Source organism: Hirundo rustica, chromosome 3 (genome assembly GCF_015227805.2).
Source record: "Hirundo rustica isolate bHirRus1 chromosome 3, bHirRus1.pri.v3, whole genome shotgun sequence".
In the NCBI taxonomy this organism is placed as follows: Eukaryota; Metazoa; Chordata; class Aves; order Passeriformes; family Hirundinidae; genus Hirundo; species Hirundo rustica.
Window position 1 is genome coordinate 46,242,334 of NC_053452.1, and position 25,024 is coordinate 46,267,357.

General features: G+C 38.7%; 1 protein-coding gene across 7 annotated transcripts in view; it reads left to right on the plus strand.

Moving 5' to 3' along the window:
- The window catches only part of MTR (5-methyltetrahydrofolate-homocysteine methyltransferase), a 49,781-nt gene that overhangs the window by 13,156 nt on the left and 11,601 nt on the right, over positions 1-25,024 (plus strand). For 4 of the 7 annotated variants that reach the window (XM_040058490.1, XM_040058491.2, XM_040058493.1 and 1 more), the window contains exons 8-24: positions 2,015-2,109; positions 4,991-5,091; positions 5,445-5,506; positions 6,221-6,288; positions 7,486-7,562; positions 8,655-8,767; positions 10,158-10,298; positions 10,939-11,124; positions 11,706-11,885; positions 12,864-12,980; positions 13,077-13,217; positions 15,684-15,773; positions 16,412-16,564; positions 17,126-17,233; positions 20,040-20,140; positions 22,099-22,166; positions 23,023-23,143. In XM_040058490.1, the coding sequence (XP_039914424.1) occupies positions 2,015-2,109; positions 4,991-5,091; positions 5,445-5,506; positions 6,221-6,288; positions 7,486-7,562; positions 8,655-8,767; positions 10,158-10,298; positions 10,939-11,124; positions 11,706-11,885; positions 12,864-12,980; positions 13,077-13,217; positions 15,684-15,773; positions 16,412-16,564; positions 17,126-17,233; positions 20,040-20,140; positions 22,099-22,166; positions 23,023-23,143 (1,922 nt within the window). Of the gene's footprint in view, positions 1-2,014; positions 2,110-4,990; positions 5,092-5,444; positions 5,507-6,220; positions 6,289-7,485; positions 7,563-8,654; positions 8,768-10,157; positions 10,299-10,938; positions 11,125-11,705; positions 11,886-12,863; positions 12,981-13,076; positions 13,218-15,683; positions 15,774-16,411; positions 16,565-17,125; positions 17,234-20,039; positions 20,141-22,098; positions 22,167-23,022; positions 23,144-25,024 lie in introns of those variants that run through there. The other 3 variants (XM_040058494.2, XM_040058495.2, XM_058419728.1) reach the window with 3 other exon arrangements.

Consider the following 25,024-nt stretch of genomic DNA (forward strand, 5'->3'; position numbering starts at 1 on the left):
ATTTGTCTGTAACTTTCACAGCTTAAGAATATGCTGGTTTGAAAATTTGCTTACTTTTGGGCAGTCCACCTGATAACTTCTATTGTGTCTTGCCATTTATCTCTTGAAAGTGATAATGAGCAGCTGTTCTATGTTCCCTTTGCTGCATAGTCATGGCATTTGTAGTCCTTTGTGAGAGCCTCCTTTAGTCATCTTTTTTTCAGCCTGAAGAGTCATTTTCTATTTAGCTGTTACATTTGGTTCATTCATTACCGTCCCATTACCGTCCCATTTTTGTTTTCCTCTTCCTCAAGTCAGAGTGGAATGACAATGGAATACAGCATTCAAAGTGCAGACATCAGGGATTGTGTGATAGCCTAGTGATGTTCTCTGCCTCTCCCTTTGTAGTTTCTGATATTTTGCTTCACTGCTAGTGAGCTTGGAAATTGCATTCATAAAAGTCTCTTTTGTTACTTAGTTTAGCTTTTAGAACAGTAAAGACTGGTTTGGAGGTGTCATTGTTTAGAACTTCTATGTTCACAACTTTGTACTTGATCAGTTAACACTGGAGGTTTTCTGAGTTGACTTTTTGTCTTCATTGCACTGAACAGAGTGCTCCTTGAGCCTGGTTCCTCATTCTTTGTTCCCTTTTCAGTTCAGTTATGTTGAGAAGTTACAACCCTTAGCACAGCTCTCTAAGATTCCACTGATCACATTCCTTGACTGAGTACTTTGAAGGTGGGAAGTAGCATTAATATTGAAGCATGCTTTGGTGTAAACAGTGGAATTATTTTCGCATGGAGTCTTCTAAACCCATTCCATCTTCTGGAATAAATGGCTTTTAGACCTGGTGTTGTGGTGGAAGAATGGTACTCTGCAAATCAGTGCCCTCACTGAGATTCTCCAAGCCATGTGCCACCTCTTTCTTGCTCCTCCACTTTCTTCCCCTCTCTCTTTCCCTGTGGCAGGAAGGAGAGGAGAATTGGAAGCACAGAAGGCAAAGACCAGGGGTTGAGAACAGTTTACTGGAAACAGAAATAAGAAAAGGAACAGTGACAGCAACAATACTAATAACAAAACTGTATAAAAGAGCAGGTGATTCAAAACTGCTCACCATGGAGCTCAACCTGACTACAGCCGTGCCGCCCTGACTGCTCCCTCTGGCTTGGGACTGGTGTCTCCCTCTGCCTCTGAACTGGTGTTACCTCACTGCTCTGTCCCACTGGAAGGAACCCCTTCTCCCTGGAGAGTCTCTCTTCTCCCACACCTGGCAATGATGTTGTCCTAGCCATGCCCCCCTCCTGGCTACTGCAAGGATTAACCTTATCCTGGCCAGAACCAGGACATCTGAGGAGCCTTTCCTGCCTCATCCAGATGTCTCCCAGATTCTCAACTTCATTGCTGTTAGTTGGGGTCGACACATTATTTATTATTTGCACATCTCTTTTTGTACACTGCTAAAGAAGTGTGATTATACAGGTTGAAACTTATACTTCCACTACTAAGTTGCGACATTTGATGTTCTCTTGTGGGGAAAGGAGTAACTTGTTTTTAAGGTCAGACTTACCTCTCCCACCTTTCCATCAACCACCACCAAACAACTCCGTAACAGTCCTGAGACCTGAAATAACTTAAATGGGGAGGTGAGGAGAAGGTGACTGCTTCTAGCTGCCTGAACAAAAAACCCCTGTGGATTGGTTTAGGGGCTGTCATCAGAATGATACCATGGTGCTCATGCTGCCTGGCTGCTGGGTGGTTCAGAGTAGTTTTCTCCCTTTTCTTTTGTTTTCTTTTTCCCCCCCTGAGGAGGGAGGAGACAGGGAAAGACAAAATCCTTTGACCACTCTTTTTTCTCCGAAAAAAATATTTAATCATTTATATGGTAAAAAGGGCTTAATTTTTCTGTTTGAGTTGTGCCTCATCACTTTAAGTGGAGCACAGTTCTTTCTACTTTGAGTTATAGCAGGTCATCCATTTTAATTTTCCATTTTGCTGTGCATTTAATTCTCCTTTTCTGTGTTCAATTGATATGTAGGTTTCTGGAACTATTGTGGATAAGAGTGGCCGTACCCTCTCCGGCCAGACAGGAGAGGCATTTGTCATTAGTGTTTCCCACAGTAAGCCACTTTGGTAAGGAAATGTATCATTCATTCTCTTAGTTAATTATTTGTAAGTTGAGTTTCTTTTCTATTTTAACCCTTGCTTGCAGCTAACTGGAGGCTGTACAAACTATGGTCATACGTAATCATGTGCATTGCTAACGTGTTTTTCTATTCCCTCAACAGAAATTATCTTTCCAAAGAAAGCTGAATTTTTAATTAATTGCTTTAAATAATCTGGGGCTTTGTGTTTACACTGAAATCACAATTAGGTCAAATTCTGAAACTGTAGTTTGCCATTTTCTACTGTCTTGGGCTGTGCAAGGAGACAATCCCTGGTACAGGCAGGACTTGTATCTCTTTCTTAGAGGGAAGCAGTGCCAGCTGAGAATGTTTTAGGGTGTCTTGAAAAAACAAATCCTAAGATACTACTGTTCTTTTTACTGAACTCTTAGAAAAATGTGCCTTAAGTGTTTTTCTCAAGGACATGCATTGTTGTTTTGCGAGCTCCTGATGCCTCCTTTAATTTTTTTCTCTCCAGGCAGAAAAGCTCTAATAAATATGAGGTTAAGATGTGTGCAAATGGATAATGTGTCAGATTTGGTCATCGTGCAAGGTTTTGTGTGGTCATTTGAATACCTTCTCCTGGTTATCTCTTCTGTGTTTCTTTACCCTGTTCTACCTCCTTCTCTTCCCTCTTTGCCTTTTTTCACTCTCAGTTTGGTTCTCTTCACACAAAAGAATACACCAGAAGATTGTTTCTTTCTAAGAGTAGTCTAACTGAAAGCATTTAGTTCACTGTTAGTGGTGCACACCATGCGCATTATGATGAGCCATTGTTTGTTTTTACAACAAAATTTCAGCTAAACCGCGCAATCTGTCATCTCAGTGATGCAGAAGCAGAAGACTGCATTCACAGTTTTCCTGACTGCCCTTGAGGCTCCACTTTCCCAGACCAGACGGTGTTCCAGAAGTAACATATGGAGCCTCTTGGAACAGAGTGGTAGTTGACTTCTTCTCTCAGCATCACGGCCTCATGATCCATATTTGGCATGAGTCTGTCTCAGATGATTTTGCTCTAATTCTTTTGCTTCTGAAGAAGAGAGGACACTGAAGCCTAAATCAAGAATTTATGAAAGCATATTTCATAAAAGGTGTCTTATAGGTCTCAGTGTTAAGGGCTTGCTTCTCATTTGTGAAAAGGCTGCTCTATAGCACTGTGGCAGAAGGGTTTTAGTGGTTGGAACAGATTGCGTTTAATGTTGTTTCTGTGGCCAAATTGGTGCCGAGTGGCTTTACGGTTCTGAAAAAGCTGATTAATTGTGGTATCCTAGGAATGTGTTTCTGTTTGGATTGTTTATGCCCTGATTAGGATGATGTGTCATCCTTAATTCAGTTTGGTTTGGAGCCCACCCTTAAAAATGTGTGCTTTGTGTCTGGATGATGGAGGTGGTAGCTGAGGAACTCATGTACTTAGTAAGTGCTGAAAGATATGTGTCAAGCTGCTTGCCATGAAAGATGCTCAGATGCGTTGTTTCAGATCCTATGATTATTTTTACTGTGGCAGCATTGAGAAGACATACACTGAGTTTTGGGCCATAATGTGCATTTTGTTTTTGTCCCAAGGGTGCTCTGCAGCCTTATCTTTCACAGGAGTTTATGTATGACTGCTATGGAGAAATGAGCAAGAGAGGGAGGTGATGTTTAAGATGGGTGTGTGATGGGTATTACACTAGGATAGCAGTGACACAGTATCAGCTGTCTGGCTCAAGGCTGCTGGCTTTTAAGGCATGGTTAAGAGTTTGCTATTCTCAAATATTTTCTTGCATGATGTTGAGTGCTATGAGGAGATGATACTGGCCACAGAAGCTACTTTTTCTTTCTGAATGAAGGTGCATGTCTGTGCTACAGTTCTGAGACAAGTAATGCTTGGATTGTGTCATGCTTATGAATATACTTGTCAGCAACCCCTGTAACGGGTAATAATTCAGGCAGTTTAGAATGTGGGGAGTATGAGCTGGAAGCTTGTAAACTTAATGACTTAAGAGAAGGAAATGCACTGCATTTGTCTGCATTTCATAAGGACAGTCTTGCTAACCGTTCTTGGCTTGCTTTGCTTTGAAAATCTTGAGTGTGGGGGAGCCCACACTTTGAAATAAATTTCAGGAAACATGTAAAAGATATCTTACATACTATCTGCAAGAGAAATTTCTGTATTTAATACAAATGGAGATATTTTGAGTGCAATCTCATTTATGTATCTGTCATGGAATAAAAGAAAATAGGATTGTATCTCATATACTGGTAAAACTGTTTAGAAACTTATTAATGTAAAAATTCTGCTGTAGTGCTGTCTTGGTTAGTAAGATGTAGCAGATTCAGTTGTCCAAGCTTAGTGCTGCCATGAGGCTTTCTGGGGGAGGCACTTGCTCTTTTCCAAAGTTGACATAATTTATGTAAAATTTGTAAAGAAAATGATGACTTAACAGCTTGAAGCAGGTCTTGCCGTTTCAACCTTTTCTCATGCTTCTTCCTGTAGCACAAGACTCTTTTCCAATCTGCCATTCTCATTCTACTTGTTCTCTCTCTTACCTAGAAAATACAGAACCGTCATGTTGCTGCAGTTGCTGTCAAAATGCTGCCACTTTCCTCCTGGATTTTGAAATGAAATCTTGATTTATTGTTCCCAGTTCAATTCAGTCCAGCCCCCTTCCCTCTTGTGCTTGTCTTCCACCTGAGGGTTCTCCTTTTGCACAGTCATGCTGTATTGATGATGATGATTAAAGAAATTGGAGATCAGGTTGGTTTTGTTCTAGATAATTGTGGGAGCAGTTGCCAGCACTAACATTCATCTGTTCTGTGTGTAAAAGGTGTTTTTACTTCAACATAATTTTTGGAAATTTATTTTCCAGTATTGGCTTAAATTGTGCTTTAGGGGCAGTTGAAATGCGTCCGTTCATTGAAACGATTGGAAAATGTACAACCGCCTACATCATCTGTTACCCCAATGCAGGTGTGTTGGTGCACATGTTCCTATGCTTACAGGCACGTGAAATGTAGCTAACCTGTCCCATCTCGTTAGCAGTAACAGAGTTGAAGTAGCTTGGAAAGATGATTCCTTTTACTGTTAAAAAGAGAGTAGCAATATTTTAAACTGCTGAGAGTAACTGTTGTTAGTATGGTGGCAATGAATCCAGAGTGCTTTCTTGCATAATTAATAATCTGCTGAGTAGTGATTGCAAAGGTGATGAGGCATTTTAGTTCTCATACAATTAGTATGCTGCTTTAAATGGGCCTTTTATGGAATTTAGTTCTGTTCTTTTGGAATTGAAACAAATTGTAATACTAAAAATATTATGTTTTAAGGTCTTCCCAATACTTTTGGTGGTTATGATGAAACTCCAGAAGTGACTGCCAAGCATATAAAGGTATAAAGTTCTTCTTCTGATTATGTCATATCTGATATCCTTGTTGACAAGAACTCTGCTTGTATCCTGTGCATACTTGTTACAGTATTTGAGTTGGATTTTTTTTTTTCTTTCAGATCACTATTTATGTCATTTGGATTGTTTATAGACAATTTGCTGAATGATAGTGATTGAAGTATCACACTAGGAAAACTACTTAGGAAACTGAAAGCCTTAATTACTTTTATGTATTAAGCTAAGGTTTCCTGCCGCTTGATCTGTGCATGTTGCTCATTGCACTCCTGTGTTCTTATGTTATATTTGGGAGTTGTTCAAAAAGCTGAGTGGTGTTTATGAACTTGGCACAATTTTATGGAGTTGCATGTACGGGAACTGCTGATGTTGGGGGTGTTCCAGTGCAGGGTGTCCTTCCCCATGCTGCTGGATCTGTGCAAGACAGAACTGTGTGTCTGAAGCTGCAGTGTGTCAGCAAGAACACAGTATAAAATAGGCCAGTTTCAAATGTAGTCTCTTGAAATTACCTGTTGAAATTGCTGGTTAGCCTTGGGAATCCAGTCTCAAAACAAATCATAAAGAGACAATATAGTGCTAATTGTTTTTTTAATTTAATATTTTTCTTGTGAGCTCCCTGAATTGCTTCACATGTGGAGAAAAATAAATAAATAAATATCATGGCTTTAGTAACTTTGAACAAAAAGTTCCTTCCTCTTACAGGATTTTGCTTTGGATGGTTTGGTCAACATAGTTGGAGGTTGCTGTGGTACCACACCAGCACATATCAGGTACTGCATGTCCTACAGCTCTGGTGGACTGTGAAGTAAATTTAAATGCTGCTTCTGTGGTGCAATATTCCATGGCTTGTCTTAGGGTTTCCTGAAAAGATGGATCACTTGAATGCCAATAGCAGCAATATATGAAGTGCAACAACATGGGTTTCGTAGCCGTGCATATCATGAAGAATGAGTAGAGGCGTGGTTCAAACAAGGATTAAACCTCTTTGGTTTTGTCATCTAAAATTGTTCTGGAATTACTTCTCCCTCTTTATTGAGGGGCAGAATAGACTTCCCATTCTTGCTTTATTGTGCTTTATCTTCTTTCTCTTTTTTTGCAATCTTAGCCACAAGGTGAAACTTAAGGTTTCCTTTGATGGTAGATGGAAGGAAGGGGGAGTGTGTGTTTGTTGGGGGAATTCCTAAATAGAAGTTCTATGAATGTTGTCCAGCTGATGCTGGTCCTGGCTAGTCAGAAGGAACATTTGATGTCTTTCCCACTGCAAGCAGGTCAGTGGGAAAGCCTCCTTTTTTCACTTTAACTAGAAAAAGAAAGGGCCATTGTGATTAATTTTTACCCTGATATAAACTGGGAAGAGGTGACATGTAAACATGTAGAGGACAGTGTGTGTCAGTTCTGACTAGAGTGAGGAGAATGTGAACAGCATGAGTCCTTCTAGCATCTGAGAAAGGTCTCAGTACAGACCAGAACAATGTTTGACCCTTGGGGGGGTGATTGTGGTTTCTTTTTTGTTTGTTTGTTTTCGTTTTGTTTTTTGTTTTTTGTCTTCTTTGGTTTGGGTTTGTTTTGGGGGTCTTTGGGGTTTTTTGTTTTGTTTGCTTGGGGTTTTGTGGGCCGTTTTTGGTTGATTGGTTTTTATTTTTCAGTCATTAGCAGTTGCTCAGCTCAGCAAGTCGTGAATATGATAAGAGTCAGCGTGGTTGAGGACTGATTCTGAAATCCTTCATGTGTCCCATTGTATCTCATTTTGTATTTGAAAACTTTCAGTCTTGTATATTTCTTGCAAATAGCTATGTTAGGATCTTCTGGGAGTATGTTTTTGCCTTTGGCCTCACAGACCTAATTAGACTTGTCTCTACAGGGCTAAATTGGAAATGTAGCTATATATCTAGTGTATTCTGTTTGAGTCTTGTGTGGAGTAATTTAATTTTAATTGAAAACTTTACTTTCTTATTTTTGTAACTCAGAAAAATTGCTGAAGCTGTGAAATTCTGTAAGCCTCGTGTTCCACCTTCTCTCTCTCAAGGATACATGCTGCTGTCAGGTAAAGCATGTAACAGTTTAACTTCCATAGCTAATGCAAGTTTTCTTTGTAAATTTATTGGCTCTTTTCTGCTGATCAGAACAATGCTGTGAATGTCTGGTTCTGCCTGAACCCAGCAAGCTTATGGATGTGGAACCAGATCTAGGTCTTACTGTTTTGGCTAAAGGAGTAGTAGAACATTTTCCTTGCCATCTTGTATAATACAATCAAGCCAGCATATTTTCTCTGCAAGTCTCAAACATGTTGTAATGGTGAATGAGTATCTTTGTCTTCACTTTACAACAGGGTGACCAGGTAATTTGGTTACAGTTATTGGCAGAGCTGGGATGAGATCCTTGCACACGGGCTGTGAAAGGGCTTCCCCCCTGTCTCACCTCAGATGCTGGTTCAGTTGTACTGGGACGGTGTTCCAGAGATAGAACCAGGTCTAGAACATGCTTTCTTTTAACAAAGTCTACATCTGTATGTTCCACACTTGGGGCATTCTTTTAAGCCTTTTGAGCCACGTATCTGAGTAAAACACTACTATCTTTTCTGTCTGGCATTTTAACCTCAGGTCAAATCAGTTTAGCATAAATAAAATATATCATGGTTGGCTTGTGATGTTATACCTTAGCTTATTTGGTTCTGCTGTAGAGTTTGCCTCTGCATTGCCTGCTACCCAAGGGTACAGCTGGCCTTGTTTCTCTGAACTAGGTATGAGCTGCCCTTGTTGGTCAGTCAATTCAGTGGGCCGCTGCTTCTCTCAGGGTGTCATGCATGAGGTAACATAGTTGAAAGTTGAGAGAACATACACACAGATGTCCAAAGAATCATAGCTTCACTTCTGTAGTGGAAAAGTTGATTGTTATTTTTTGTGGGTCAGGTAAATTATTGATTGTCATTGAGGAAGAATAGAAAGATTTGGTGTGTGTTGGCAGTTGTTTGATTGCATTGCTCTGCTAGTTACTCATTAGAGCACTGGTGTGCTGAGAAATCACTATTTGTAGAGAGAGAGGGACCTTTATTTTACAATTCAGAAGACAGATTCTGTCTCTTATGTGGTTTTTTCTTTTCTGTTTTAACAAATATGTTCAAAAATATCTTTTTAAGGTCTGGAGCCATTCAGGATTGGGCCATACACCAACTTCGTTAATATTGGTGAACGCTGCAATGTTGCAGGATCACGGAAGTTTGCTAAACTCATCATGGCGGGCAACTATGAAGTATACATTTTAACAATAATCTTTATAGCTGATGCTCTGATTTTACATTGCTCCATTACACTATTATTGTTTGTTTTGCTGGCACAAAGCGCTATTCTATATCACTTAGAAGAATATGAAAATGTGGAGGATGTATTTTTTCACTGTTTTTTGTTTCTCTGCTTGCCAGCTACTAATAACTTAGCGAGAAGGACTTTACAAGGCCTCTTTTTTTTTTTTTTTTTTTTTTTTTTTTTTTTTTTTTTTGACAAGTGCACCAGGGAACTTTTAATTTTTAATTTAGTTATGCAGCTGGTAATGGTTTAGAAAATGTCCTGGTCTGTGCTGCATCTAGGGGTTAATTTACAGAGAAGAGGGGAAAGAAGGTGGGTGTAATGCCCTCTTTGAGGATATGAGGTATCTCTAACTTGGGAAAGATTGTAGCAATGTGCAGCTCTGGCTCTCTTTCCCCTTCCTCACTTCCCCAGTTCCGCTCCGCATTATGATTACATCTAATTGCTCATACATTGATCTCTGACTCCAACATGCTACATGAGCATTGGTACAGAAAAAGATGCTTGGAAGGTAACTGCTTTCTTGAAACTGCTGCAGGGCAGAATTGAGGTTGGAAGACTCAATCTTTACTGGTGTGAATTGATACTGTAACATTGAAACAAACAGTAGAGTGACTTTTCTTGAGAGCTGAGACTCTGCCGCAGAGTATACTCTGATGTTACATCAGATCAAGATGAAAGCCTTAGTATGTATTTTTGGAAGCCCGACTCAGGCTCATAGAAGTCATTAAGCAAGTTAGAACTATTAAATGAAGAGAGCTTTAAACACAGGTTGTTAGGGACTCTGCAGAATGACTGAAAAGAGAAAGCGAACAGACATGGGTGTACAGATATTTATGTAGGCTGGGGGAAAAGCTTTAGTTGTCCTTCTTAGCACTTGGATTATTCTGCAGCTGGCAAAAATGTTGAACAGCCTTTAAAAATTAAGTACCCTGTGCTACAAAACACCAGTGCTTATGATGCAAACCCTTATTTCATACCATCATAGAGACTGTACTTTCCTGTAATCTTGTGGGGTCAGAAGTCCTTGTTACCATGCAGATCTTAAATTATTCAATTAAGCATATGACTAACTCTCTACAGTCCGTGGTGCTACCAACACATCAGGTCTCTGATGTCATGTTCTGTAAACAAATTAATTATAGGTTGTTCCATATTAGCAACTGGTTTGTATTGTTGTACATAACAGACCATTTCCTTATTTTCTTATAGGATGTCTTACAAATTTTTAAGTTTTTGACTGCATGCTTAATTTGGAGAAGTGAAATGTTATCCTGAGAATAACTAAGATTTTTTTTCTTTTCAATGTTGTTTTGGTTTTTGACTTTCTTCTTTAGGAAGCCCTGAGTGTAGCCAAATTACAAGTTGAGATGGGGGCCCAGATTCTTGACATAAATATGGATGATGGGATGTTGGATGGCCCTACTGCAATGACCAGATTTTGTAACTTGATTTCATCGGAACCTGATATTGCAAAGGTTGTAATTGAGTCACAATAAAAAGCATGTTACTGACTTGTAATTTGCATGCGGAAGATGTTGATACAATTTCATTTAATAACCACTTTATGTGCTTAGGCAGATGTAGTTGTCCCTCTCCCCAGAGGAAGTGATACTGTAATAGGGAAGGACTTCGGATGGAACAGGCTTTTCTGTCTGTTTTCACATAAATATATGCCAGTCCTTTTCACTGGCTAGAAAAGCTGAATGCAGGTTTGTTGTGGAGCAGTTATGAGCCATAATGTATATGTTGGCGGTGCATAATGGTATTGCTTTCCACAAAACTTAAAGTTGCCATGGATATAGAATGTCTTTAAAAGATAGTTCTGCAATGTGCTTTCTCTAAAAATGAGTATCTAAATCAGAAACACAAAATATTACAGGGAGAAGTAGAGATCTCTGTATGATATGTGATGGAGCCACCATGGAAGCTCTTGAAATAAATTCGCTCTGAGTTTTGCACATAAAGCAAAATGAATATCTGAATATCATGTAGAAACTTTTATTCGTAAGTGTTGATTAATGTGTGCATTTTTGCGTGCAAATGAGCAAACAGCCCAGAGAACTGTAATTCCTAACTTCTGTGTGTTCTCCTGGCTTACTTCTCTGTTATTTACAGGTGCCATTATGTATAGACTCCTCAAATTTTTCCGTGATTGAAGCAGGTTTGAAATGTTGCCAAGGGAAATGCATTGTAAACAGCATCAGTCTAAAGGAAGGTGAGGAAGACTTTCTGGAGAAAGCAAGGAAAATTAAATTATATGGAGCAGCAGTGGTTGTTATGGCTTTTGATGAAGTGGGGCAGGTGAGTATCACTTTAAAGGAGAGATGTTTTTCTTCTGAAGTGTAGGGCTTTCGTCCTCTTTTTCAAGACAGTTGTTCTGTTTCAGTGACACAGTTGATTTAGAGAAGCTCTATATATCCTTAGCAGTAGTTTTGACCCTGATTTATAAGCATTTCTTATGCTGCTCAAATGTTTGAAATATCCGTGTACTGATCTAAGTGGAGCTCTGTTAGTTCAAGAGTGTCTCCTGCTATTCAGACATGCTGAACTCTTCCTTCATAAAAGATATTTTTAGTTCAGAAACTGTTTCTCATGAGAGTGAAATCTTTGTAAATTAATTTAGTTATATCAAAAAACCCATATTAAGCTTTGCATAGGATGATGAAACATTGGGCAGTGAGATTGCTTTTTATAAGCAGAGTGAAAACTCCAGGTATAGGGATGGTGAATTTTAAATACAATATTATTATATATAATCCTTTTCTAATATTTGTGATGTTCACATTCTCAGTCTTGAGTCATTGGAGCTGTAAATGATTTCTAGAGAGTTTATTTTTTGTGTAGTCTATATGTTTCATGTCAGCATTCTTTTTCTTCCCTAGGCAACAGAAACAGAAACCAAGATTGCAATCTGTTCCAGAGCTTATCATCTCCTTGTGGAAAAAGTGCACTTCAATCCAAACGATATAATATTTGACCCTAATATTTTGACCATAGGAACTGGAATGGAAGAACATAACCTTTATGCCATAAATTTTATCAATGCTACTAAAACCATAAAAGTGAGTTGTAAGGTTATTTTAACTTGAAGTATATTGCTAAGAGTACTTAAAACCCTAAACCCCCATAAAACAGAAAAACACCCCCCTTCAAACAACAACAAAACACTGAAGAAAAATGTTACACATTTTAGCCTAGTGAGGAGGACTACTCTTCTGAAGTCCAAACATGCCCCAATATTGCTGTATTTCCAGCAGAACAAATTCAGATAGTTCTGTAAATATATTTCAGTCCATTTCCTGTATTGTAAACATACTACCTTAATTAAATGAGGTAATGATCACATTTATGTGCAAGCTGAAAGGACCTCTTTGAAGGTGTGCGAAAAGTGCTTTTTTTAGTAAAATTCCATTTTCTTTGGAAGGGATTTGTTCAGCAACCTGACATTTTATGTAGCCAAAATATGTATAAGGAAGTATAGCAGTGAAGAACATCACCTGCACACAGCCACGGAAACTGCACCCTTGTGTTTTGCAAAACACCCTGATAGATGTGGAGATGCTCTGTCAGGAGCAGTCTGGGGCTCAACACCCCACAGGCTGCTTTGTCACCACAGGGCTCCTGGAAGTGGGGCTGCACCCTTGAGTATAGCTGCTCAGCTGCAGCCTGCTCCTGAGACATGCAAGCAGGCAGACTGGCTGCTCCTGTTTACAGAGGAGTGGGGACAGGACTACAAAAGTAGTTTTGCATGGAGAAAACATGGGATGAAACAGTGGGAGGACTGATGTGTTCAGAATAGCACCTGTGACAGTGGAAACCACAGTAGCTGCTGGCTCTTTCCGTTACTGGTAAATTTTCCTGCAGATTTGGATTTATTTTAATGAATTTGAGTAACTAGAAGGCTCTGGAATAGGGAGGAGAGAAAGGGTGCATAGCCAGTGCACTGAGCTTAGGGGCCAACTGTTTTATGAACTGAATGCTTTACTTAGATTTCCTTTTTGGAAGGCACTTTTCTAAAATTCTGTGTGCAATTCCTATAGGAAACACTGCCAGGAGCCAGGATAAGTGGAGGTCTTTCCAATCTGTCCTTTTCCTTTCGAGGAATGGATGCCATTCGAGAAGCAATGCATGGAGTGTTCCTTTACCACGCGATTAAGGTATGATTTGCTTTTGGCTCCCACGTGTTTGCTTGGCAGATGTGCAGTGCTACGTCTGACAGCCTTGCCTGGGGGATTCTGTATGGTTTATTCCAGTGTGGCATGGACATGGGAATTGTGAATGCTGGGAATCTGCCTGTGTATGATGATATCCACAAGGAATTGCTACAGCTGTGTGAGAATCTTATCTGGAACAAAGATCCTGATGCGACCGAGAAACTTTTACATTATGCTCAGGTAACTTCCGGTTTTAAGTTTTGCATAGTAGTTAGCTTAGCACCTGATCCTCAGCACTTCCCTGCATGTGATAGGTAAAACAGCCTATAAACTGCATGTGTCAGTAGAACTATTGGTGTAAGAATTTACTAATGACACTACAAGTGCTTCAGCTATTAACACAGAATCAAATGAGTAATCCGTGATAGATCAAACCTATCCAGTTTCATGCCATGGAAGAGCCTGTGCCAGAGTTCTTCATATGCTTCAGGAGACCAAGCTGTATAGGCATTCTCTAAAGAAAAAACAAACAAATGAAAAAAAAGAAGGAAAAATCCCAAACAAACCTTCCCCCAAAGAAAACCCTCACAAACCAAAAAAGAACCAAACTGAAAGCAGAAAAAAAGGCCAGGTCGCAAGCAAGCTGATATTGGTGCTGGAACTTAATTGACAAATGCACTGTGGGAGACAAAGAGTAAACCTCTCTTGCTGGGAGTATATAAAAAAGGGTGAAATACTTGCTTGTGATTTGTGGCTGTTCCAATTCATGTAACATGTCAAGATTGAGGATCAGCTGTTTAGTGTTTTTGAGATGTTTTAGTGATGGTGGTGATAAAGGACAAAGATTACACATTATCTGTAAGGTAGCTAGTGGAATTCTGTTCTGAATGGAAGATAAAGCAGAAATCTCCCTGGGTTAGATGTCTCTTAGATTCAAGTGCACAAGAAGATTTGCAGGCCTGTTTTGTAGCTCCTAGGAGCAGTTTTCTGTGCAGAGCTTCATTCACTTGGTTTGTGTTTTACCCTGTGGTGGTGCATGCTTTATAGTAACAGTAGCAACACGCTAAAAACTAGTGCACTCACTTTATCCCTTGTGCTTAGGCTATTTTAGATGGTCTTCTTGGTGTCCATTCAGCTGGGAGTGATCTTTTCTGTTTAAGCTGAGCTGCACCTTTGGGGTGTTCAAGATTGCATAAAGAGGAAGAAAAATAAAGGGAGAGTTAGAAAAGGATTACTTGAGCAGTGTTTCTGCAGAAGGTTGAATGTGAATTTAAATGGAGCCTTAAAAGCAGAAATGAAAGTGGATGTTGAATCCTAAGTCTATACATTTGGGAAGCCATTGTTGGAAAATCTGCTTTTATTTGTGGTGGTGGTTTTACTGAGGGAGTAAAAGTCTAGTGGCAAAAATGGGAACTTAATCCTTGCAGATTTAGGGAATCAGTCTTCATTTGAAGTTTGAGATTAAAAACCATTTTCCATGATGTACATAACTGCAAACATTCTCAAACATGTTGTTCCTGCATGTCCACCTTACAGTGTCATGGGTTATTTTTAGGCTGGAGTTAAACTTTCTTAAACTTAAGTCAAACCAGAGTTTGAAGAGCGCTTGGTATTGTTCAGTGAATCACATAAGGTGATTCCTGAGATAGATAGAGACTTCTGGAGATCATCTACTACAAGCCCCCTACTCAAATCAGGTGCCGCCAAGATCAGGTTGCTCAGGGACATGTCCAGTCAGGTTTTTAATATAGCTAAGAATTAATATAACTCTACATTGTCTCCAGGCAACATTTAATTTTTCCTTCATTCCCTTTTACAATCTAGACATATGAGGGGAATAGGATTAGGCAACAAGAAGCTGTGAAGTTAGGTAAAATTTGTATAAACATGAATGAAAGTTTGTTCTGTTTTCTGTTCCCATGAGTGAAGTCTTGTTTCTGTGGCTAATTAGCTTTAAAAACTTGCTGATGAGCACTCAGAAGTATAGGAAGTTCATAAGGCCTGAGAGATGTCAGATTATGTCTAATAACTGAGTAAGGAAAAGAAATTACTTGCCTAAAGTGTGTTGGCTGAATTAATGGAGAAGGTGCTCTTCCACAAGCCTTCCTGGGGTGCGTGCTTATGAACTTTGTTGCACTATGAAGCCCTTTTGTCCTCTGTGATTGTAGCCAAGAGGAATATGAGTGTGAGACAAAGAGGATATGTGGTTGTTTGGGGCAGTCTGTGTGTGTGACAAGCAGTAGTTTTGTAGGCTGACTGATTGAAAACACGTCTGTGATGCGGAATAACATAACCTATTCCAGCAGAAACTGAATTAGTGCCAAATTAATTAGAATTTTAAAATTAAATTTAATGTGTGGGCCAGGAATCAATTTAAAATGTGTTCCCAGAAGTAAACCCCTTAGGATTAGTCATGGCATCATTTTTACGAGCATAAAAATTGTCAAAATGCTTTCTCTCTCTCTCTTTTTTTTTTAATTATTTTATTTACATTTTCATTGAGGTGTGTACCTATTGGGATTTAGAATCCCTGGGTGCCTGTATTACATCACAGTTGTTTGCAACATGATTTGCATGTATATAAACCTTTTGAATAATCTAAAATTATTTTATGACTCAGTACTTGGAAATATTCTCATTTTTCTGAAAGTGAGTTCCATACTTGTACTATGCTTGCAAGCTCCTGTGGATGTCTTTTCTTTTCAGAATCATGCTCAAGGAGGAAAAAAAATTTTGCAGACTGATGAGTGGCGTAAAGGCTCTGTGGAGGAAAGGCTGGAATATGCTCTCATAAAGGTGAATCTGTGCAGAAAACTGTCCTACTCATTAGCACTCAGAGATGATGATCTCAGCTCAGACTTTAAGGGACATACTTGGTTTTAAAAGTTCTTCAGCTACCATTTTTTCACAAGCTATTCGGTAACAACGAATAATAAATGCAACTGATCTATTTAACTTCAATAACAGAAAAAACTGTAGAGGTGTGCCTTTAAGCTTCAGAAGTTGACGTCTTTGACCCTTAATACTTTATTCCACAGGTGTTGGTGGAAACATACTGCTTTTATTTTGGAATGCACTCATTTTACTTCCTAGGGCTCTTTTTGATCCGTTAGTAGTACTGCACTGAGTGGCACTTGCACTGTGGAAGCAACCTTTGAGTGTTGGGTTTTTCTGATGACATAGTTAAGAAAAATGAAGAGATCTGTTAATACTGGGGACATGCTGTGAATGACTTCATCTGCCTAAGAGTTGTGGTGTTTTTATTCCTAAGAAAGCCTGTATTTGATAAACATTTGAGGTATTTTTAAAGACTGTCAGTATCTACAGTATCTGTTTGTACTTTCTTTGTGGGGTTTTTCTGGGGAGAAGGCAACTAAATAAAAGTTGTATTTCTAGCAAGATAAAAGTGTCTCTCTTTTTTTTTTGTTCCTAAGGGCATTGAGAAGTATGTCACTGAAGATACAGAAGAAGCAAGATTAAATCAGGAAAAATATCCTAGACCTCTAAATGTAATTGAAGGGCCTTTGATGAATGGCATGAAAATTGTTGGTGATCTTTTTGGTGCTGGAAAGATGTTTCTGCCTCAGGTAATGAGATAATGTCATATATTTTCCTACTTTACAAAAACTAGCATTGTAAAATGTGGCCAAAACATTCTATACTGGCTGTTTTTTCAGATATGGCACAGGAATTGTAAAAATTCAGTTACTGCTGAGAAGCAGCCATATCCTTATTCTACTTTGGAACTTGGCTTTCTTTGTGTATGAATATGTTTGTTTCTGTTCTTCCTGATTGTTTTTGCTTTATCTGAAATGCAGTTTTAAGTCAGCCCATGAAAAAGTGAAAGAGAGGAAAAAAAGCCCAAATAAAATTTTCTGTGTTTAGCACCTTCCAAGTCTGGGCCTGTCTGTAGCTTTTGGTTGTGTTGTGAGTGGTCTGGGAGGCTGCACTGTGGAAGAAAGTGGTGTGTGTAGAACCTTAGCCCCCTAAGGCCAGCAGCCTGCTGCCACAGAATGATCTGAAAACTGGCACCTGGGGCTGCAAATGTAGGTTCATTTCTTGCCTGAAGGAGAAAGCTAAAAGAAAACTGAGGTTATTCCTATACCTTGTCTTTGCTGTTTATTCTGCCCCTACCTTTATCTGTGCAGGTGATAAAGTCTGCTCGAGTTATGAAGAAAGCAGTTGGTCACCTTATTCCTTATATGGAAAAAGAAAGAGAGGAAAGGAGAGCCAAGCAAGGCAGCACAGAAGAAGAGGCAAGATACAGTCCTTTGTGCTGTAGTTCTTTCATAGAATGCTATGACAAATACAGGAATTATTTGTTGCTAATTACATTTATTATGCTGGAGAGTTGATGCAGTCGTATGGAAAATGACAATCTCGGCATAATTTGAAGTAGGTTTGAAATTCATAAAGTGCAGATTTTGTGGAACTCTGCTTGGTGTGTGCCTAAGCTCACAAAGTTTTCTGAATGACACCAATGAGCCTTTGTCGGCCCTTTATGCCAATGTTACTGATTTCTTGCATTTTTACAGGCATTTAATTCTGGTGTTATTTATTCTAACTTTATGGCAGATTTTGCTACTAGCTTCTAATACTTCTGTCCTTGGTGAATGCTCTAATTCTCCTTTAAAATTTTAACGGTTCCTAATTCTTTCCTTGAAATCTTCTTACAATGTATTTGCTGTGCATCTGTTGTGTGATTGTCCAGCATAAATGTAACAAATACAGCAAATAATTTGAAAAGAAAAATGCCCTGATAATTAAACCTGACTTATCTTAGTGAAAGAAGGCGAATCCCTTGTCTCTTCTCCCATGCTCTCTCTGGATGTTAAGGTGTCTTCTGTCCTATATCTCAAGTGAATTTGTTCTCTGGATGTCACAAACCACCTTTTACTTTGTCATCTCTCTCCATCTCATGCTGTTCTCTTTTAATTCAGATGACAGTGCTGGTATTTGGCATCCTCTGTTTTGTTATGATGCTGTTTGAAGTTGTTCAAAATCACTTCCCCATTGATTCCATAGGCAGTTGATCTGTGAACCCTCTGGCACTTAATTCTCTGGCTAAAAAGAAATGAAGTGGAATTTGAGAGGTTCTAAAAAAAGACAGCAAACACTCTCTAAGAGTGAGTGAGATGTTCTACGTGGCTGAAGAGGGCAGGAGGAAAAAGGCAGGGTTTCTGCCATTTTGCATTCTCTACCTTCTGCTGGGCAAGGGAAGTAGTTCCTTCCTCTTAAAAAGACATGCCACTGTATAGAGAATCAGTGAAAGAGACAAAAGAGTTGCATCTATTCCCAAAGTACATTGGCTTGAAGGAAAACGATTTGCAGACTCTGGTAACTGATCTGTCTGATGTTACCCAGGCCGCTGTACCCTCCAGGACAGTTTTAGTCACAGACTGCCAGGAAAAGCAAAGCGTTGATAGTTGCATTTGAGGATAAATAGCTGTGGCTGTGGATCTCTATCAAAGATGAAAAAAAGAAGGCCTTTGGATGTATGCCCAGAACTTAGAACTTGAGGACCTCCTTGCTTAAGACAGTTGAAATAAGTGTCCCTTAAAAAGGGTTTATTTAAAGTGGTATGTGCTGTTGCCCATGTTGCTTGCTACCCAGCAAAGGTTTTTCTTCTTTTGTGCAAATCCTTTCTTTTTTTTGGTGTATCTATTGCTGATTAAATCATCAGTAATTATTAGGTGTGATTAGGTATAATGCCTAATGTGGGGCAGCATGTTTTGTTCTTGTCCCAGTCCTTGATTAATTTCTTTCCCCATTTTTCTCTTGCATTCCAGCAGTATATTTTCAGCTGCATAGTATTCTGTTGATGTACTGAGGCATCTGACTTACAGACCTCCATTTTGCTTCCTCTGTTCTCTGGCCTTCTGTAAAACAGGAGCACTGGGGAGATACTAGATTTTAGTAAACAGCAACATTGGTGGGGATCCAGCTGTTTTATTCAACAAATGTGTTAGAACCACAGGAAATACTAATATCACTCTTGGTAATATATCAAGATTTTTTAACCCATAATATTGCAACTGCAAAAGCAATGTAGGTTAGTGAAATAGAGAGCTACTCTATATGTCCAGAAATAAAACATACTTCATAGAAGGATTCAGTCATCCAGTTCTGCCATATGCAAAGGAGATGAGATATTGTCTGGAAAAATATTTTGTAGTTTCATGTAGAATATGCTCAGGTTTCCACTTTATTTAAATTCTGTGCAATTTATGTAGTTGCTTACTGGCATGCTGCAGCAACTGAGACATACTACTGTTATAGCCTGGAGCTGTTCCAAATGACAGCAGTGATTATACAACTAAAAAGGTATTGCCCAGTCCTGTGTCCCAGTGGAGAACTGCTGTGGGAAGTTCCAATGTTGTGCTGCTGGCAGCACCCTCTATCATGCTGAATGCCACCTAGCATAGGACCTGCTTGTGACAGAACAACTTCCTTTCTTCTAGTTGATCCTTTTTTAGCCTGTTTGTTTGGCTTGGATAGTCTGAAGTAGCCTGATCACTGCACTGAAAACTCCCTTATTTGTGTTACATAAAAATGAGCCTCTTCTGCTTTTGCTAATTCCTCTGATTTCCCTTCTAAGTTTGCTAATACCCTGTTCTTCTCAGCATTGCATCAAAAGATTGATCTTGATGGACAAACAGATGTGTAATGATAAGTATTCATGCTCTTTTGTTCTAAATATTTAATCTCCTTATGGGCAAGGTGTATATTTGGAGCAGAAGTACCTTAGGAGTTCGATTATTGCACTGCAAAAAATGCTGTCCAGATCTGAAATGGTTTTATCTGTTTTTTTTTTTTTTTTTCAAACACAGATTTTTGAATAACACCCATGTATTTTTTAAGAATAATTCGTGTGCAAGTTTCTATTACCTGGATCTTTTAAGATGGTTTTTAGTACTTACTGTATTATCTGTACTATGCTTTTCAGTTACTTGTACTGTAATAGAAGTCTGGGTCATGGATTAGGATTACGCTTTGAAGGATGTTTTCAAACATACCAAGGCTTCTGAATAATTTAACTCTTGCTATTTCTTCAACTTCCAGGATCCTTACCAGGGTACAATAGTACTGGCAACTGTGAAGGGAGATGTACATGATATCGGCAAGAACATTGTGGGAGTTGTTCTGGGCTGCAACAACTTCAGGTAAAGACACATGAGGTAGCTGGGAACACAACTAGAGAAGGATCAGTAATTTGTGCCTCTCTGTAGCTGCAGATGTGGTGACAACAGAGCTGGGCATTTCTTGGGAATTGTCCTCTGTTCCCCAGGTTGTGACTGGGAACACAGGTCATAACAGCTATTACTAAACTGGGAGACAGAGAGTATTGCGTCCTCCTTGAATACTGTTTTTTCTTACAAGTTGACATCTGAGGTGATTCTGCAGTTTAACATGAATTGGAATATAGATGAGAATATAAATTTTTGTATTTGTTTTATGTCAGTTAAATATAATAACTGTGATATTTTTATAATGTCTGAATAAATCAGATTTGACAATTGCAGTAGGCAATACTATATGCGGGTTGTGTTGGAAAAAAATAGTCTTATAGGATTCAAATTAATCTTGTGTAGTGTGTTTCTCACATTGTTTGTTAACTATGAGGTTTTAAAAATTTGCTGAGGTATATTTTCTTAAATAAGAGATGAGATTCTCATTCTGTTTCTGAACTTCAAAAGTTAGAACTTCAAGAAAAGTCAGGTCTTTCATGGGCTATGTATGTGCAGAAGGGTTGGCAACAGTGTTGGAGTGAATGGTCGTGTTTGCATCAGTATTCTTTTCAAGGGTCTGGCAGACATTGTGCAAAACTGAATTGGTTTTGGAACTCTGTCTTACTGTTCATTCCTTTAGTTTAGTTTTGACTTTGGGTTGTCATTTGCTCTAAAAGCAGCCAAAATTATCCCTTTATTTTAAAACATAAAGTGTTGAAGTCAGTAGCAGTGCAGTATATTCCGTTTAATTTCATCTTGAAATTCTGTTGATTGGATTCAGGCTTTCTTGAGCTTTATTTAGTCTTACTGAAGGGAAGCCATAGTATTCTCTGTCACCATGAGTATGTGTGAGGCTGAATGAAATCAGCAGGCCGGGGTGGTTTACTTGAAAAAATAAAAACCCCGGTAATTGCTAGGGTTAATAAGAATAAAATGCTATCAAGGGAAGTTCAGTGTCCCATTTCTTAAAATGTATGCTTTGATAAGGCAAGCAAGCTTGATGTGAATCATCTTATATTCCTGATGTAAGATAGGATGTCCACAAAACATTTTTGTACTATCCACATACCTTCAGAAATGCTACAGCTGTGGGTAGCCTGGTAGGTGGGTCATCATCACACAGCCATTCACTCACTTCCACCCAGCCAGCCTCGGTGAGATGGGAAAAGAGGAAAGGAAGAAAGAAAGCAAGAAAAGTTGTGGGTGGAGAAAAGTGTTTAATAACTGAAGGAGAAGTGGAAGAAGAGGGAAAGAAAGAAGAAATAAGTGATGCAAAGGCAATCCCCTTGTCACCTCATGTGGAGACTGGTGGCCTAGTCAGTTCCTGAGCAAAATATGGCTAATCCCTGCTAAGCCACTTACTCTTTATTGCTGAGCTTGACTTCATGTGTCATGGAATATTTCTTTGGTTAGTTTGGGTCATCTGCCTAGTTGTGTCTGTTCACAATCTGTTCCTTGAGGGGCTAGAGTAAGAAATAGAATTGTGTTGATTCTTGATTCTGTGAAAGACTTGCTCATTAATAGTTAAACTGTGATTTGCAGTATTGCTTTGGCCACAAATCTAAAACACAGCACCATACTGGCTGCTGTGAAGAAAATTAACTCATCTCAGCCAGACTTAATACAACCACAAAAAATTACTTAAAAAAAGGTCCCTCTTACACTTGAATTTTCTTAACTATTATGCCACTCTTACTGAAAATTTTACCAGACCCAGAGGTATTTTCTTTGTAAAAATTTGAAAAAGTGGTCTTAAGAGAAACAAACAAAAATCTCAATCTTAACTTGATTTTTTACGTTAGTTATTTACAGCAAGAGGAATGTAATTGCCCTGTAGCAGAAATCTGATTTGTTATTTAAAGGATATTGTATCCTCTCCTTTCTTTCCACAGAGTTATTGATTTAGGAGTCATGACTCCGTGTGATAAGATATTAAGAGCTGCTGTTGAGAACAAAGCAGGTATAGAGACTTCATTAGTACTTCTGAATTATTTGATTTTTAAATCACATTTTTATTGCTGCTTATTGCATTCCTGTACTGTCTATGATTTGATCAGATTATTTTCAGAGAATTCAGAACTTCTGTTTTAACCATACTAATTACTGAGCATTTAGCACTCCTGTGAAACTCATCTTGAGGAACTGAAACCCTAAATCAAAAGGGCTACTCCAAGAGAGATGTTGTACAGATGTATTTGTGTTACAGATGGATAAATGGAGCCTTGAAAAGGTCTAAGTAACTTCTTGTTGGGTCTTAAATCAGTAAAAGAACTTGGCATTCTGCCTGCCAGATCAGTGAGTGTGAAATCAGGAATGAATTGTTCTAATAAATAATGAACTTTCTGAAACGACTTCCAGTTGCTTTGGAACAGTCTGCTGCATCCAGGAGAAGATGAACTGTGTGAAACCTAGGTGGAGGAGTTGGAAAACACTTGCTGTTTCTAGGAGCAGAACTTAAAATTATTTTGTCTTATTTCCCTCCTCAGTGCTGAACTTCTGAGGTTTGGAGCTTGCTAATCAGAAGTGCTGTTTATTTCTTGCTGAAACTAGAGCACTGGGTGTTCAGCAACTATGAAGACTGAGCAATATCTTAAACTGGGATTTGGAATCGCTGTCATTCTTGGAAAGCTTTCACTTTCTAATTGGGTCAAACCTCTGTTCTAGACTAGTGACAACCCTGCTTTTTATCTCATAATTTTCTATCTGATGCATGAAGCTATCTGATGTATAAAATATACTTTTCTGTACTAATTTCTGTGTGTTTCTAGAATGGATTGGCTAAAAGTTTTGTGCATGTGTTTGTAAATTTGCAATAGATATAATTGGCCTGTCTGGTCTCATCACCCCATCTTTGGATGAGATGATTTTTGTCGCCAAGGAAATGGAGAGATTGGCAATAAAGATTCCTTTGCTCATTGGAGGAGCAACTACTTCTAAGTAAGAGATCTCAGTTGGGAAGATGGGCAACTTATAAGCAAACAGTGTTACCTAGTGAAAAAGAAAGTTTATAGCCATTTCTTTCCCCCTTTCTCTCATGCTTCTGCAACACACATACTGAGATGTATTCGCCCTAAGATTGACTGTTATTTCTTGTTTCAGAAGTCCTAGATTATTGAGGTGAAATGTAGTCAGTACCTAACAAATAATGGGCATCTTAAATGTTTAATTTTTGCAAGTGTATGTTATATGTGCAAATACTGTGTTTTCTCTAAAAGTTCTCGCACATATGCAAATAAATATAATTCTGTTCTTCTGAGGGGTTGAATGATCTATTTTGATTCACCAAAGCATTCTAAAAATGCAGGATTTTGAGACTAGAAATGGCCATGTTGACATCAGGGAGGTATTACCTTTAAGGCAGTTACCATATTTTCCTGGATCACCGTTCAATGCGGTGATGCCTGTGTTGAGCCTCCAGAGCTGCTCAGGCATGCTGGTAGGGGATAAAGCTCTGCTGCTTGCCTTGAAGTACTTATCCTGTTGATTTTGATAGACTGAGCTGTTAAAATCTTGTTCTCTCAGATCTGTTCAAATGAAATAATACAGCTGCTGTGATTTCCTGAAGACCATGTTGACAGCTCAGTGACACCTAGTAGTAGCATTACTGCAGATATATTCTGGGCATGTATAACAGCCGAGGGTCATGCTTTGCTGACTGGTATGTGTACAGTATACTCGAGGGGGTGATAGCTCAGAAGACTGTAGAGGTCATTTTTTGTGTACTCACAGGTTGTGAGCAGTGTTGCTTTCTTTATCAGAGCAACACATATTGTATTCTGTAATTTTGGCTTTAGTAAGTCATCTTAGAATTCTTCAGACAGTGGAGAGTAGAATCACTACCTGCCTTTATTGTTCCTGCATGTATAATGCAAGGTTCACTGTATTCCTTTTCTCCTTTTCCATATGAGCCTCTTCCTGTTGCTTTGATACTGAGAACAAACATGGAGGTTTTTTTCTTATTAAAAAAAGAAACAAAAACATGGGGAGTCGAGGGAAGGCTTTATTCTAAGTGGAGGTCTTAGGAGAGCCTTTTCACATCTTCTCAGTGTCTTCACCCAGGGCATTGTGGCCTAGTAATTGATGTCAAATAAACAGCATCAACGAATTCTGCAGAATTTATTCACAGAGAGGAATGTAGCTAACAGAGAAGCAGCACTAGTTTTATCCTTGAATATGGAAATTGCAAAAGAATATATGTATACTTTTGAGTACAAAAATTGATTTTATTCATGTGAACTGTGTATAAATATATACTTCTACATATGCCCAGATACAATGCAGTGTCTATAAAATATATGTCCAGTAAAGGTACTCTTTATGGAAGATTGAGTTTTTAATGTATATTTAACGTTACTTTCCTAGTCTTGCATTTAACCTCCCATGTGCATTCTTAAAGGTTGTGTATATGTCAGAGGTTACTAATGAAGAGCCATCTGCATTTTTTACTGTAATAAATTGGCACTGTTATTTGGAATAAGGAGATCATGAGTACTTGACTTTGGTTAGTTTGAAAGAGGGAGAGAGAGGCTGGATTTAGTCTCCAGAATCCACATAATAGAGTTTCTTCACAGTTTACAGTAATGATGACTTTTGCATTCTTATTATGCTACTTTGGTAAATTCAGGTGCTGAGAAATAATGGTGACATTCTCATTGCCATAAAATTTACTTTAAAAAAAAAAAAGTTAGCATGTAGTGGTTGATACAGTGCCATTTTAGGACCATGTCTTCTTTTGTTTCCTTTGTCTGTTCCTATCAAAACAGAAGAGATACCTTTTTGTAAAAAATAGAGCTGCCAAGATCAAAAATGTGTCTCCTA